Raw genomic sequence first — 15618 nt, 5'->3', positions numbered from 1 at the left:
CCTTTTGTTCGTTGTTCAAATAAAACTCATTAGGAGGGGGCTGTGTTTTGAAGCGGGGATCAAATGCAAATAATAAAAATGTTTGCCGATGAATTTTTCATGCGATTGTGCACGATATTTTCCTTCGCGTCGTTAATATTCAATGTGACACGTAGATGTTTCTGGTCGCTAGGGTTTGACTTAATGAATTTGGTGAGCATTAAAACGTTGACTTATAAAGAATGCGGTTAGTATGACATTGAATTCTAAAGTTTCGAATAAATCAGAGAAGTTGTCGCGATAGTGCATGTCACAGGAACCGACAAACATGTTTTGTCTTCTCGTTTTTTAAATTTCAATAGCTGTTTTATTGCTTCCGTTAACCGATAGTTTTCTTTTTGTAGCCGTTCTTTCACAAACCCAAAACAGAGACGTTTGTTAGGTCGTTTTGTGCTTCGTGATTTTATTATCTGCTTATTATCTCTTGTGCCTTGTGGCTGTTACGCGCCTTTTTTAACGAATTTTTAGTGTTTGGCGTGTTTCTAAACGCGGGGGAAGACTGGGAAAGACTTTAAACGCTGTGGAAAGACTGGGAAGGACTTAGCTCCAACAAGAATTTATTTGGTGTTTTGTTCCATTTTGTTAATGTTAACTTTTCGCGCCCTTTTGACTTAATGATTTTTGCTTAGTTTTTCGCGCCTTTTTTAAAGCTTTTTATCGCTGATTTCGCTCGCTGGATTTTCGCATTTTTTCCACTCCAGGTTTTGGTAAATTCCTACTATTTGAGCGTCGTACCAAGTAAATTATATTTATTAAACAAATCTTTCTGGCTGGGCATGTATACAGGTTTGAATCAAAGTATCTGACTTCGGTTCTTTACCCCTGTGCTAAAATACAAATTCGTAACACCTAATATATCTTTTTCTGGTCTGTTAACATGCAGCAGGTGACGTTTTTGTTTCATTGTCCGACTTCCCAGTAGCCTGTTTTGCTTGCGCGATATCTTCCTCTGTGACATTGATCCAGGATTCCGCCTCGTGTGGTTCTTTGGGTCTCGGTAGAAAATGTTCATCTTTCTTTTCTTCCGAAGTGCTGTAACAAAAATCCATCATTCAATCGCTTTCAGCATTATAGTGGTTTCTCAACTGATCCGACACAACTTACCCTTCATCACCCTCATGATCATCTTTATCCTCTTCATCTTTGGTGTCCTTGCTTCTTTTTTCTCATCCTCGTTTCCCTCCTTTTGATCCTTTGGAGTCCCATCATTATCGTCTTTATCATCCAATTTCTCCGTTTTGCCATCATCCTCCTCCTCCTCTGTCCCCGCAGAAGTGTGTGTATAAAGCGGCACAAACGATTCAAAAAAACCACAGTCCTCTGTGAGGTTTGGCAAAAGCCAGAAGTGATGTTTTCCAACTGTTATCACCCACACGAAACCAAACAACACATAACGCACTAAGGGAGAGAATTTACGGACGATTTGTTTGAAAGATTGCGAGCTACCTTGTTCAAAGACTCCTCTTGCTCTATTTTTGAAAGCGTGATTAAGAATCGTAATCATAGTAAGAAAACTTACACAAAGCCACTACAATTAAGGATCCAAGGAGTATAGCAAGTCCCACGCTTATGTACCACGTGTATTCTCTCATTTGCGGTGGCCACAAGGGGAACAGGCAGATGACGACTGCGCCGATGACTAAAAATACAAACAAGCTGATGAAACGTGATCTAGACCTAGTAGTTTTTTAGTCTTCCTTATAACGTAGTTTGCAGACAAACCATTCGTCAATCAGAAACATGTTTTATCCGCAAACTACGTCACAGCGCAGTCCTTTTATAGGTCTATAGAGAATACGATTTATATACGAAGCTCAGGGGTATTGCTGGCAGGAGTTGAACATAGTAGGATAACTAGATATTGCTTTGAACCCTAACTTACCAACTAAAACTCCATAGATAATCGTTCTGGGATGAACCGGATCGAATATCCACATGTAAACCTGAAACAAACATTTATTCGTTTCACTGAGTTAGGCGTGATAAAGAGGAGATCAAGAAAATTCGATGTTCTGTTTTATACTCAAAGCATACTGAAACATTTTCTCTTTGATTTGAAACTACGATTGTACACTTGCCTCATCGCCATCAAAAAATTCCTGCATGTCATGAATTTCCAACTTCACTTTAACCTGGTAACAACAAGTTTGGATATCACACGGGGACGTTTCTTGTATCCAGTTTCAATACAATATTTGTTGAACTGAGAACCATGTTGTATGGAAGGCATGAACAAAGAGGTTTTGTTTAAAAAGTTTTGGTTATATTCCATACCTTTATCTTCTTGCCTTCTGATTCTCCATTCTTTCCGTCGTTCGTTTCCTAAGTGGAAGGAAAAATACTCGAATACAACCACTATTGGTGAAAAGTGTTAAGTTTATTTGTCATCGACCTCGTTGTGACGGAGTAACCGCAGGCCGCATGCAGCGAGTCTAAATATCCTCACAAACCTTTTTGCTTTTGCCTGGTTTTGGCGAGTCCTTGGTACCTTTCTTTCCTTCATCCTTCTCTCCTTTCTTCTTTTTTCTAACTCTTGTCACACGTTTGAACATCTCCATTTCTAGCAGTCTAAATTTCCAACAAGAATTACATTACAGCAAAGTTCTATAATGCTGATCGCAAAGATCACTTTCGTGCAAAACACAAGCACGATACAAGCTAACTAGAGATCTAGCTCAGGGTTCTGCTAAAAATCTAAATTCGTTACTGTAAAATGGTGAAAGAGAATTTATGTCAGCATTATTATCTAATTAGGTTCATCATACATTTTAAGATAATCTCGAACAGATTCTCTGTCTGTGAACAGGATTTCCGTTCCTCCTTTGCCGCTGGCCCATTTTGAATCGAGGAGACAGTCAATAGCCTTTGATCCTAAACGGTAGAAAGATATATCGTTTCTGTTGTTCTGCTTATGCGCAGAAGAGTATGAATAAATTATGCATAAATTATATTTATTTCCTCCCACAATCATTACATGAGTAACGTGTTACGAACATAAATAAGTCCCCACAACATACTAACAACGTGTTGTATGAGCCGAGAGAAGGTTAGCATCTCCCTCGATAAGGACGAGAAAAGTCTTCGGACTTTGAAACTAACAACACACGGTTAAGGCAATGCTACCTACTTCGTAGCATCTAACCAATTTTTTGAATAAAAATTCACGGGAAATTGCTCCTATTAACCGTGGTTAATTCGTCGTAATATTCAAGACACTACAATTTCATTTAACGTTCATGACCAACCGATTTATTAGACTTCTAAATGTTTCATATTTAGGTACATAACACTTTACACGTTTGGAGGCATGTGGATCAAGTTATACAACAATTGTTACAAGCTTTTAGCTCAAATGAAGTACTTTCCTTGGATATCACACTGTAATTGGGATACGATCGCATGTATTCATATATGAAGATACATTCAATTTCTAAATATACATCATTCTAAACAGATAATTTTTTTCCGAGCAATTATAGTTTAATATAATGTAAGTGAAGTCTAGAGCTTATTCACCCAATTTCCGGACTGTTATTATATTTAATACCAATCCTACTGAATTATATGTTGAATTGTATTAAAAGCGACGAAAGGAGAAAATATATATGTAAAAGATTTACGTTGTATTTTACTTTTAAAGTTGGTCAGAGAGATGGAACTTTCACAGAGAACGATCAAAGCCTTGCTGTTTATATCGCAATATATTTTACCTTTAAAATATTCCACTTTTTGGCTCTTAAAATTCGATGATTTTGTTTCGCAATTAAACCTAAGATATTTGGCGATTTCAGTTTGTTCATCGCTTGCTCCATCTTCCTCTTCATCAGAATCCTCGTCCTGCGATTTGTGTAACAAATAGATGATGAAATTATATGCAACAAAATGTTTAAATGCTTGCTCTGCGTTGTTGAAATATAAGCTTTTTAGCGCGTGTTTATTTATTACGTTCACATTTTGTTATCGTCTTTCGCGAAAGAATACCTCACGTTTTCTTCGTCTTGACTTTCTTTCAGTCATTCTTGAACTCGATCGCTCGTAATATCTAAAATGACTTGGAAAAAAATGCCAATTCGAAAATTATGAATCATTAGCTTTGTTGTTTATTTCATCTTCCGATCGCTTCCGAAGATATTCCGACAAATCACGAAAGTGGATGCCCCACTGCACTTGCACAACTGGTTTTACTGGATGGTTTTAGAGAAAGATTGTAAAATACGTAAAAATATTCTTCTCTTGTCTCGATTGTTGATAACTAGCAATTACTCCCCCCTGCAAAATTCATTCAAATCTTGAATTGATGCCAAATTGCGAAAGATGGGCGTATTTTGCGTAAAGAAGTGTATGTCATGAAAAAAATTTATTGCTCTGAAACTAAGCTTACAATTTGTGTAAAGAGTATTACGTGATGAAGCTCATGACTATGAATTAATGTCAGTCAATTAATGAATATGAAGTGAAAAAGAAGGATAACAGATCATTTTGTATCACACCCCTGCTGGTTCCACAGAAAACACCCGTATTTTTCCCCTTTCAAACTAACAAAGCACCTTATTGCGAAAGTATGATGAACATAGTGTATGTAAAACGTCTTGGATAAGATTATACTCAAACAGTCGACTTATTTACATTTCCTACTGTGCTTATCATTCGAAATCCGTCTTAAAAACAGTCTAGACGCGCAATTTGTAATTTTGATGGAAAAGACTCCTTTTTAAATCCTCAAGACAACTTTCAAATGCATAAAAACCAGCATATTCATGCTCAGACCTATATTGAATCGAGAATACATCTCTGTGGGAAGATTCTCTTGGTGGCGAGAAATAATAACTCTTTGTCATCCGAGCCCCATCAGTAATCGAAGAATAAACTTTTCCGGTTAATTGTTTATTGTCGGACAACTGTAGTAATATAGCCCTGTGATCGTTTAATAACAAATGATACAGCCCAGCATGATGTTAACGGGGAAAGCTAACTTTCTTATGGTGCCACAATAAACCTTATCTATTGTGAGAACGTTTTAGGAAGAAATCCCAATCTTGAGTTGTGGGTTTATGCCATTAAAAAGAGAAAATATTTATTCTGATTTATATACCGTGTTGACGGCCCACTTCCGGTGTTTAATGCCTCCCAGGGGACGAATAGGGAAGGCTAATATTTCAAATACAAGATATTGTATTGGCACTGTACGATATCTCTCCCCTCAAAGCCTAACAGTGTAGACTATTTGTAAAAGAGATAAAGGTCTAAGATTCAAGACTGAGGAATCGAATCGAATGCGGTTAACTTTGAAAATCTATTAGGGTAAGTGAAACGTTTTGAATCGGTTACATATTAGTCATGTCTATTGAAATCGATAGCGTGATTATTAATACTTATGTACCATTCACATTAGTGTATACTCTGGGCAGAAATCAAGAGGTTTATCTTATAATATTGTGCTGTTTTGGATGACTATATTCATATGATGTTTCTTATTATATGATCTGTGGAAAGATTTGCTTCTTACTCGATCTTTAAGCTATTTTGACCCGACTTTGTTAACACGTTTACTGGAGTGGGTTGGCACTTGCAATTGTTTAAATAAATGATTAACATCAGACATATTTTGGGCGAAGATATGTTATATAAAAATGGGTTGTGCTGCAACTAATATTGGTATCAAGCATCGAACAATGTTTAGAAAATGTAACAGGTTTGTGAGGCAGTCCTATGATAGTATCTCTTGACTCGTTTTGTTCCGTGTCTGTTTGAGTTGTGTGATTCCCTGCCAAGTCGCTTTTATGTAAAGATAATAAACCCTAATGTCTTGTAATTAAAAGGCTTTGACGTGGAATTTATGCTATGTCTTAAACTATCGCAAATCTAAACGATTTACTTGCACGACATAGGATTAACACAATCAGGTCTCTGAAATACGTCTAGATTCGTTTTTCGTTTGCATCATATTCAAGCACTAGATTCGAGTGGGCATGTTTTATGTCAGATGATATAAATACGTTTAACCCCTTATCTATTACGGATCAAATCGCTACACGCTGTGCCATGCTACTGTTTTGCTGTTGAACACTTTTGACCGAGCTATCTTGCGATATTAATCATTTTCTTGAGCATTATGACTATTGAGTAGATGATTATAGATGGTGTGTTTTTTCCAATCGATAGAATCAAATCCCGACTTTCTGAAACCACTTTGGGATATCTATCCACGCTTAGCCTCTCGTCTTAACAAATTCTGGGCAAAGGCGACTTATTGATGTCTACGATTAAAAAATATCCTTCAAACATCTTTCAAAACATCTGAATTCGCTTACTATAAACATTCGAATGTTTCCGAATTTGAAAAGCAGCGTACAATTGTATCAACTTGTCCAGCCCGGAAGAATTTTAAAGCTTAGCTTTTAGCGGTTTTATTGAATTTGACCATGTCACCTCAAATTAATTAGTAACACATTCGAAGAATGAGACTAGTCTTCCATTTTTCTATACACAGACGGGTTTTTACGGGTAAATATTTAGGGTATATTTTGTCTCATATTTTACGGAATATTTTGGCATAGCACTTAAATGGCTTTGTAATAATTCTAATTTGCGTTTGGAATGTAAATAGGTTTGTTCTATTATTCTGAGGAATTCTGCGGTTAAATTTCAGTATCGTTTCCATCGTAAATGCTGTTGATGGAACTAAACGGCAAACTTATTTAAATCTAGCATTTGTGTACAGTTCAATAAGAACGAGAGCTAACAAGCAATATAGATATTAAATATATCATCGTGATTTTATCGTAAAATTACACCATGAAATCAAACGCTGTTGCCACTTACGAAATGTCGGAAATCGCATCCGTCGTTTCTTTATTTATATGCGCACACATAGTCTGACATAGATATATTTATAAATATATATACAGCAGGTAATGAAAAAGAAACATTTTGGTATTTCAGTATTAAGTGCATCTTTTTTACAATGAATCATATATAAACAATAAAATGTAAATTTTTAAGATTCGAACGTTATTTTGAGAAGCTAGAAACCCATTCCAGCTGACACTTTTAGTTTGTTTAAGACAAAAACAGGCGTTTACGACCAGTTCTTGTGTTCTCTCGTATGAAAGTGCGAACCATATCTTAACTAAACGATAAATATTTATGATAAATAAAGTTATATTAAGCCTGGTTTCCATATGACGCCGACGTCGGCAAAGTATTATTGTCGGTGATTACTGATGAGTGAAATCTTTTGTCTTTCTGAAATCATTTTCTCCTTGGATGATTACAGACAATGAGTCGGCGACAGGTCGGCGTCATATGGAAACCAGGCTTAAAGCATTTATGATCTATATAAATGTTCGACCACGGGTCTACGCCGATAACCGAGCACTGGTTGTGTATTTTTGTTTTGCGTTGAAGTGACAAGGAACGGGCGTTTTGTGGAAGATCTGTGGCGACCGCTTATGGCACAAAGTTGTCACGGAATAACCGCAAAACGTTAGTCTATGATTGCATTGTTGACACAATTGTATGTCAACGCACATATCGGTTTATGAATTGCTAAATAGGCGCATTGGGAGGGGCTAGTTATCCTTAGATCTGCTACTGTCGTGATCTTTATATGGAGGGTTTCAGGACGGATTTTCTTCAGTTACCAATCGACAGTGTCACGTAGATGTTATTTATGCTTATTATTGATTGATATTAAATTATTGATTGTAAAGTTTGGGAGGCATGACAAGAATGAATTTGTTAACGAAAATAACACCATTTTTATCCTGATATGGTTACCCTTGATAAAAAGGAACTATTGGCTGTTTTTTGTGAATGACTACATACAAGTAATACGTAATTTATATAATCGAAGTGATCGAACATACATTGTCTTGTCTCTTGACGACGAAATTTTTAATTATTTATGTTTCGTGAAAGTAATGAAATTGTGTCTTTCGGCTGATTTGCACAAGAATTGGTCATAACGTCGACGGTCATTGTAGTAGAAAGATATCTGGGTGAAGCTTCGTGTTTCCTTGCCTTCTACAAATCGGACTTCACCTTCGGTCAAAGAAACTTTGATTATGTTTACCGAATTTTTGGCTTGAAATTAAATAAAACTTGTATATTTTAAAACTTTGATTCGAAAAACCCAGGCAGATATACTCCCATAGCAATGAACCCGAAGCGGTTAGAAGTGAAACCTGTTTAAATATTTCCTAAACCCTTGCCAAGCCTTCAATATCGATAATACGCGATAACATTGATGGATGTGTACTCGAGTTGATTATGTATATAATTATATTGGCCGATCTTCGTTCGATTGTATTATAAACATTTGACATCAGGAAAAGTATTGCCTAGCATTGGGCAATAAATAGACCTGATTGCTTATCAGGATACGAACAAGTGTTCGTTTTCCTCCAAAACGTGGTCTGATTTATCTGGAAAGATGTAGGGTTAAATTTCACGATCTAAAATAGTGCAAATAACTGTCCCTTTTAAAAAACAGACACGCAATTGACAGCCACTTATGAACACACAATCTACGAACAAAGAAAACACGGTGTGTTTAGTCATTGCAGTCGCGCGCTGTGATTGGCGGAGACAGTTTAAAGTGTTATCCAACACCTGTATGGCGTTGGTTTTAGCCAATCAGAATCGGTCATGCTTGTTGAAATTTGCAGCCAGCTGTCGTACACATTAGCACACATAATCCGCCGTTCAACGCTCGGAGAAAAGAAAAACACACATTGGATTTGCTCTGAAATTTACTATGTAATAAAGGTCTGTATTTTAAGCTTATGTATTCGTCTTTATATGTATTCATCGACCAACGGCAATTTATGAAATCGTATCTTGCTAAACCTGTATATTTAGGGCTCATATAAATGCAATCAACCATTCATAATGATCGGTAGTAAATGTTTTGGCGAAATATACATGCGGTAATGTTTAAAATCCCAGCAAAACATTGAACGATTTCCTCGCATCCGATTGGTTCATCGTTTTTCGGAATTTTATTTCGAATACTGACGAAGCTGATGTTGCAGAGTTGCATGTCTGCCTGCGAATTTTTTCAAAGCAATAGATCTAAAATTTGGCAGCTTATATCTGCTCAATTATGCAAGTAATCGGCGGAAACAAATAGTATTTTCAAAACACAGTTATGGTTTATGTAAGGGACGGACGATAGCGGCGATTACAAGCAAGGTAGGGTGATTTCTCCGAGCTTTTTATGTCCATTGCCGACGTGAAAGCGACACGGTTGTAAATTTCATTCTTTATTTACACGGTTTTAAGTCTGCTAAACTCCGTGTGCTTTACTTAATCTGTTGAATTTTTTAATTTTCTAAACAGCATTATTACCGGTGCGACCACATTGTGCTTTAAACACACGGGGTTTTTCGTGAGAGCAGCTACACGCCACTACACTACAGATGCAATTTTAACTGTTTCTCTGTGTACATTCACAGCATATTAAGAAATTTGAAAGCATAACAAAGCGTTGTGGCAATGGGCGGTCTATTTCTATTTTCCAGCCTTCTGTGTGCACTCCTTTCAATCTAAACAATAGCCCAGAAACGTGTGTTTTGTCTCTGGCGAAATATACTGGAAAAGCCTCATAGTGAAATGCAAAGTATACTGTATATTAAACACGCCATCAAAGTATCAGGTATCAGAGATGCCAAAGGGCTTTTAATATCTTGAGGAAGTTAACCGACAACTGTATCAAGCATTCCACTTTCGAGAGCTTAAATCCGCAGTGCTGTTCACCGATGCGGGTCAAACAATCGTAGCCAGTCTGCGGTGTAAAGTTCGGTATTTTGAGATTGGGCAAAACAAGGAAGGTTAATGCGTTTAGGTAGGCTGTTCTAGGTTGTCTTGAAAAATTCTTATTGTTGGTGTTAATTGTCGTATATAAATTACACACGACTCGTGAATTATATCGTGTCGTGCTGAGAGACAATTTCAAAGAGGTTTTTATCTGTTCTGTTTAATAAAAGGAAGGCTATTTTAGTCGTCTCTCGATACAAGGTCTTCGTCCCCGACCTTCCGCGAGATAATATCGCATTTTCGTTAAACTGAGGTTAGGTTTGATGTAATTTTACAGGGCAAAGGTTTTGTGGCTCGCGGAAAGACGTGTGATAAGGCGATAAAGCGAGAAATTTGACGCGTGTATGGGCTTGAGAAATGGTTATGAAAAAAGCTACCGTGGATGGGAAACCGAAGAACGTTACGAACAAGTCGACTCGAGGAAAATCAAGCGAATCCTCTCTTCCGTTGGTTGACAAAAATGGCAATATGCTACCCGCAGAAACGAAGGGGAAACGCGATGAGAAATGTCAAGTTAAACGCCAGGGGATAAAAACTATAAACACCATAGATAGCAAAGGGTCCAACACTCAGGAAATTACAACTCATATTGCAGAAGATGGCACTGTGTACGAATTGGACGGTAAGACTAGCTCACTCTGTATAAATTGTACAGCGAAGACAGCGGTTTAATAGATTTGGCTTTGGGGTTTTTTTGGTTTTCGACCGTAAATTGTTTGTCTTATTATTGTAATTACTTATAATTAATATCTCGCACCGACAGACTTAGGGTTTCGCTTTTTACAACCTTCGCAATTGGCGAAATTTGTAGATGATTTTCCTCGGTTATCTCACTCTACTAGCTAGGATTGTTTATTTGAAGCTTATACGGTGTTTTCGTCATATTATTTCGCCACAATGGTTAAACAATTCCTAACAATAGGGGGAAAATTACTATGTTAAATGTTAAGCAAGCATGCTGCTTAGTTCAAAAGCAATATAAGCTTTTTGTCTGGCTTGAATTCTTTGCTCACAGAAACTTGTCAATATTCCTGCTTGCCATTTCGGGTGCTGTAAAGAAAACGCCGCTTTTTCAGGGTAATTTAAAAGTCTTCTAAAACACTAGAATGCAATATACTCTATCTATTAAAATGCAAAGAAGCTTAAAAAATTATTCAAGAAGATAAACAATTGAATATTAAATGATATTGTAATTTTTAATTCCAAAGTCTTAAAGGTCTTGGAGCATTCAGTTCAGAAAATGTGTTGAAAAGTTAATGCTAAGATGATGAATGAATTTTCATTTGAAAAACCACCTTATGAAGAAAATAATTTTGTTAAAATCGGAAATCCGTGTATTTTGCGGAACATGTGCAGTTTCTTTCCACTTGTATCATTAGGAATCTCGTCTTTTGTCTCAAAGATGATGTCTTTAATGAGAAAAATGGCATCGAGAAAGTCGATAAAAATCATTTTGATTGTGCAGTAAAATAGAAAAAAGTACGGTAGTATAGGTAGGTTGAAGAGATATAGATTGAGGTCGGGTGCCTTACACCGCCTGTCCCTACCTCAGTATTGCCGATATACAGGAAAAGTAAAGCAAAACTGAATGTAATTTTAAAGAGTCTTTCATAATCTATTTGTCTCTTATTTAGATTGTGTCTATATTGATAGCCAGAGACCAGATGTCCCCTTTTTCATTTGTGCCATCAAGGAATTCAAAATGGTAGGTCCTTTGCTTCTTTTGAAATCAGACCGGATTTCACTGTAATGTCCGTATATTCACTAACTTAGCTAATTTTTCCTCAACCCATATCCGTTCCGGTCATCCTAATTTATAAAGCATTTCCTTACGCAAACATGCCAGTGTGTGTAATTTACATCACACTTTTGAAGAACATTCATTTTTACATAAAAGTATCAAATTATTCGTTGGAACGTTCTCTTTTGAAAAGAACGTTCATACAATAGTATAGTATACATTTATCGAACACTTCTGCATGATATTTTCGTGTTTATCAAGAGCACCATAAGTGTAGATTAAATCATTGAAGACTATAACTACTTTGCCTCGCTCTTTAAATGCGTGTCAGGTTACGATGAAATTGCTTTTTTATATTTATGAATCCTAGCCTAGATGCTATTCTAAAATTGCAATTTGTAAGTATTTGTGATAGAATATGTTACACGATTTGAATGAAGTACAGCGGGTATATTTAATGAGTAAATGCTTTGTATAGCCCTTCTGTTAGTTCACAGCGTGATTTCTAATATGTCAAACATCATATAAAAATGGTGATATCAGAGAAAGATTACCGTTTTGTTATTGACTGCAATCGAAAGGTTAAAGCGGTATTTGGGTTCGAAGGAATGATGCTTTTCTTTAATAGAAAGTCTGTTTGATTTTTTCGAAGCGTTGGGAACTTCAAGCTGATTTCTCCTTGCTTTTGAAGTATTTGGAGTGGGCGTTATAGAATGAATACTTTATATAAATTAATCTCTTTTTGCCCTCATTACATAAACTAGCAAGTCAACCGGTTTTAATTGCCCCTTTCTTATACGAGTTTACAGTTTAGCAGAGCCAGTCAACTCTGTATATACACCGTGTATTTGTTGCGGAAAATATCGCGGAAATTCATCATTGATACACGACCCGCATGTCACAGCAATCAGAATGTATAATAATAATATAATAATATAATTGATGCAATATACATTGTTGTCAAATCTCAAATCTGACCGTGAATCGATAGCTCAGGAGCGGCTACAAAAACAGCCCGCAACCTGAACTTAACGCAATCATTGATAATAGTTTCTTGTTGTTTTTTCGAATAATCACTGACGCAATTAAATTATATAACACACTTTTTATACAATTGTTTTGTAATTGAAGAAGTTTGATCAGAAACGAATGCGGAATTTATTTGTGCGCTACAAAACGTTTATTTGCTTTTAAAACTGGCCTAAACTACGTCTATCACCCAAATTACTGAAAATCACGTCAATCGGAATTGAAAATGTAAAAAATTTGATCTTGGTGATAATTTGATTTTGCCATGTGTTCAATGTTGTATAAATTGCTAGACGCGCATTTCCGTCTTCTAAACAATCGGAAATATTTATGTTTCAAGCATCACTCAGCACTAGAAAACGAGCAAACAGTTCTACTCTTTAAACAGACGGCTGAATAACGACGTCCTGCATCAAGAATACCTTTATTCGGCTGCATATTTTTGTGGTTTTCTCCTGACGCTGTAATGAGCATCTTTGACAAAAGCCCAACCGAAATTATTCCAACATGATGTCATATGATTTTACTCTCAAAGTTGCCTTTTAATCTCTGATGGATTTGGTTTATTACATAATAGTCTTCGTCGCAATCATTGTTGCCAACGGTTTTATTTTGATGAGAATCGAAAGAACATAACTCTTCGCCATTTCCTGCGGCAAAATATTTCTAAACCAATCACATCGATTCAAACTATAAAGTGCGCTGCTGACGTGCACGTAGTAAAGGTGACATGAAAAATATTTTCCATATTATGTTTTTACGTATACTGCGCTCACTCACAACTCACTATTGGGGGGCGGATCTGTGCGCAATGTTTGAGGAGCCTGGCCTGTTTTTAGCAAAACGTTTGTGGTTATTTTTATCACAAGTCTTTGATCAATTATTGAGGGAGCGGCATTTTTATCCCATCATAGTTCCCATGTATCCCACCCATCCTTACGACACCATTGAAAGATGATGGCCTATCACTTGAATACTTCTTTATTACCTACCCGACTTCTTTCCCAGAGCCTAAGTATGCTGAGAAACGTTCCCAAACCCACCCTTAATTAAAACGCAGTTCAAAACAGGAGGAACAATAATCCCGATCATGCTGTGCAGTTCAAACGATTATGATAAATTATTATTTGATCGGATTATTGTTGACTGGTTGAATTGGCTGCTCTAAAGAAAAACGGTTTTTCAGTTCACCTAATATATCTTCAGTAAATTTCTCAAATGTAAACTATAGAACCATATTTATCATGAGTAAGATTTTCTGCTTTTCTTTGCATCAGGCCCCAAAGCGGGAGTGCGTTTATGTCGGTGTTAAATGGTTCTATCGGCCATCAGAAGTCCCGGAATCAGTTTACCAGCTTCTCGTACAAGATCGGAATACTGAAAATGGTAGGCACATGTCACGGCTGACTAGTTTTGTAGAGTAAACAATGCAAAGCCAAAGGTTAGGCAACCGGGAAAATTTGCCAGCAAGCAATCCATATATGCAATGAGTATCACCATAGTCCATAGAAGCATAATCGTCGTATTTATAGTTCAGAAAAGAAACTTTGGCTGGTTTGTTATCGCGTTTTCGTGAGAAAAAAGCTCTTTATTTTTGTTATGGTGTTAAATACCGAAGTGCCGGGGTCTTTGTTTGCAATTCTCTGTCCAATATCGATATTTACTTGCGTCTTTCGGCGGAGTGTCGGCAAATGAATACACATAATTAATGAGTTACGTGCGTAAAATGGCGAAAATGCTAGGTTTTTTACTTTTTTTTAAAGTAGTTGACTATAGCCTGACTACCGTCGCAATGAGACGCCAATCATTTGTAAACTGTTCTTCCTAATGGCCTAACGAGGATAACTTCCTATTGTAACAGTATTGCAACAGCATGACACAGTACCCAAAGAGCGCCTCTCGTGTTTGACAGAGGCCGCAGAGCCTAACGCCAAACACACTCTAAAACAATGGGAACGAAAAGAAATGACGATCAGAAAGCTGCATGTTACAGAATTCAAATTCACGGTGAACAGCTCGTGCACGAACTACTGCACTGAACCACTACTATACCACCACCACCAGCACGGCACCACCATAGCAAAGCTATCCTAGGTAAATAACAACAACCCAGCAAATGCTCGCAAGTGGCAGGATTGTCACACCTAAGGCCTAAGACGATCGATCATCCATGGTGGTATGATGCTTCGTATTTCCAATCACAAGCTTTTGACCTTTATTATGAAGCTGTGAACCCTTTGATAGCCTCTTAACACATGTGTGTGGTTTACGAGCATGACAGCTTGTGTCAACAGCGTAAATTGTGATACAAGATGTCCCTATACCGTATATCAGGCGTCTTTTATCTATTTCATCATCACGACAGCATGTGTTTGACCTCGTTAGCGTTTCGGTGTTCATTTTGAATGCCTTTCCCGGATCAGATGCCAGCGCCACGAGGATCATTTTGTGTCCATTTTGCTTTCGTGGCACACTGCCACTTGAATCGCGACGATACCTCGATGTGTGTTTACAAATTCAACCTCAATCGCATGCGGAAAGAAATCAAAGAATGCTTTCAATATCGTGATATCAGACACCGCATGTGTGACCTTACTAACATACATCTGCAAAGGCTGTAATATTTCACCATGGAAATAAACCGCGGGGCATTATTCTCACCGCTTACTCCAGCTGAGAGAAATTATACTTTTTTGACGTCGAAATTGAAACCAAGATCGGATTTCGATATCAAGTAGCTTCTGCAGTATCGGTCTTCGGATTATTCGCGGCGCAATGTGTCCGTGTTTTTTGTGCATGCGCCTTTCCCAAGCTCCCTTTGTTTAAAAGCGGTATATTCACTTTCATAACTTCACAATAGTTCATCTAAACATCGCTTATTCATGCAATATGCAATATTTCGATAAGGGTCCGTGTGGCAAGCAACGACCTATAACGCTAACCCTTGCTGAGAAAGTATTCAAGGCCTTAATAGACACCTGTTTATGCAA

General features: G+C 37.1%; 2 protein-coding genes and 1 non-coding gene across 7 annotated transcripts in view; 2 read left to right on the top strand and 1 right to left on the bottom strand.

Moving 5' to 3' along the window:
* LOC114518011 (arginine-glutamic acid dipeptide repeats protein-like) overlaps positions 1-15618 on the top strand; it is a 31611-nt gene that overhangs the window by 10199 nt on the left and 5794 nt on the right. The window contains exons 1-4 of one of the 5 annotated variants that reach the window (XM_028537887.1): positions 5224-5340; positions 10136-10480; positions 11493-11563; positions 13906-14014. In XM_028537887.1, the coding sequence (XP_028393688.1) occupies positions 10216-10480; positions 11493-11563; positions 13906-14014 (445 nt within the window). In that variant the 5' untranslated portion in view covers positions 5224-5340; positions 10136-10215. Of the gene's footprint in view, positions 1-5223; positions 5341-8701; positions 8809-9186; positions 9235-9534; positions 9887-10135; positions 10481-11492; positions 11564-13905; positions 14015-15618 lie in introns of those variants that run through there. The other 4 variants (XM_028537885.1, XM_028537889.1, XM_028537886.1 and 1 more) reach the window with 4 other exon arrangements.
* LOC114518015 (translocation protein SEC62-like) lies at positions 772-4165 on the bottom strand. The gene is made up of 10 exons (XM_028537894.1): positions 4021-4165; positions 3750-3876; positions 2805-2910; positions 2490-2607; positions 2314-2361; positions 2118-2171; positions 1922-1982; positions 1559-1678; positions 1144-1437; positions 772-1071 (listed from the first exon to the last, which is right to left on the bottom strand). Exons 1-10 carry the CDS (start codon positions 4054-4056, stop codon positions 833-835), a joined length of 1203 nt encoding a protein of 400 aa, XP_028393695.1. The 5' UTR covers positions 4057-4165; the 3' UTR covers positions 772-832.
* On the top strand, positions 3064-3192 carry LOC114518538. The gene has a single exon (XR_003686500.1). It is a non-coding gene; the product is annotated as a U6atac minor spliceosomal RNA (small nuclear RNA).

Source organism: Dendronephthya gigantea, unplaced genomic scaffold (assembly GCF_004324835.1).
Source record: "Dendronephthya gigantea isolate DGI-Jeju-01 unplaced genomic scaffold, DenGig_1.0 000010F, whole genome shotgun sequence".
In the NCBI taxonomy this organism is placed as follows: Eukaryota; Metazoa; Cnidaria; class Anthozoa; order Malacalcyonacea; family Nephtheidae; genus Dendronephthya; species Dendronephthya gigantea.
This window is presented reverse-complemented; position numbering and strand designations above follow the sequence as displayed.

Coding starts and splice junctions, on each gene's coding strand:
- LOC114518015 (XM_028537894.1), bottom strand. CDS start 4,056: ATGACTGAAAGAAAGTCAAGACGAAGAAAACGTGAG. Junction 3,877..4,020: donor CAAGACGAAGAAAACGTGAG/GTATTCTTTCGC, acceptor CACAAATCGCAG/GACGAGGATTCTGATGAAGA. Junction 1,983..2,117: donor AATTTTTTGATGGCGATGAG/GCAAGTGTACAA, acceptor TGTTTGTTTCAG/GTTTACATGTGGATATTCGA.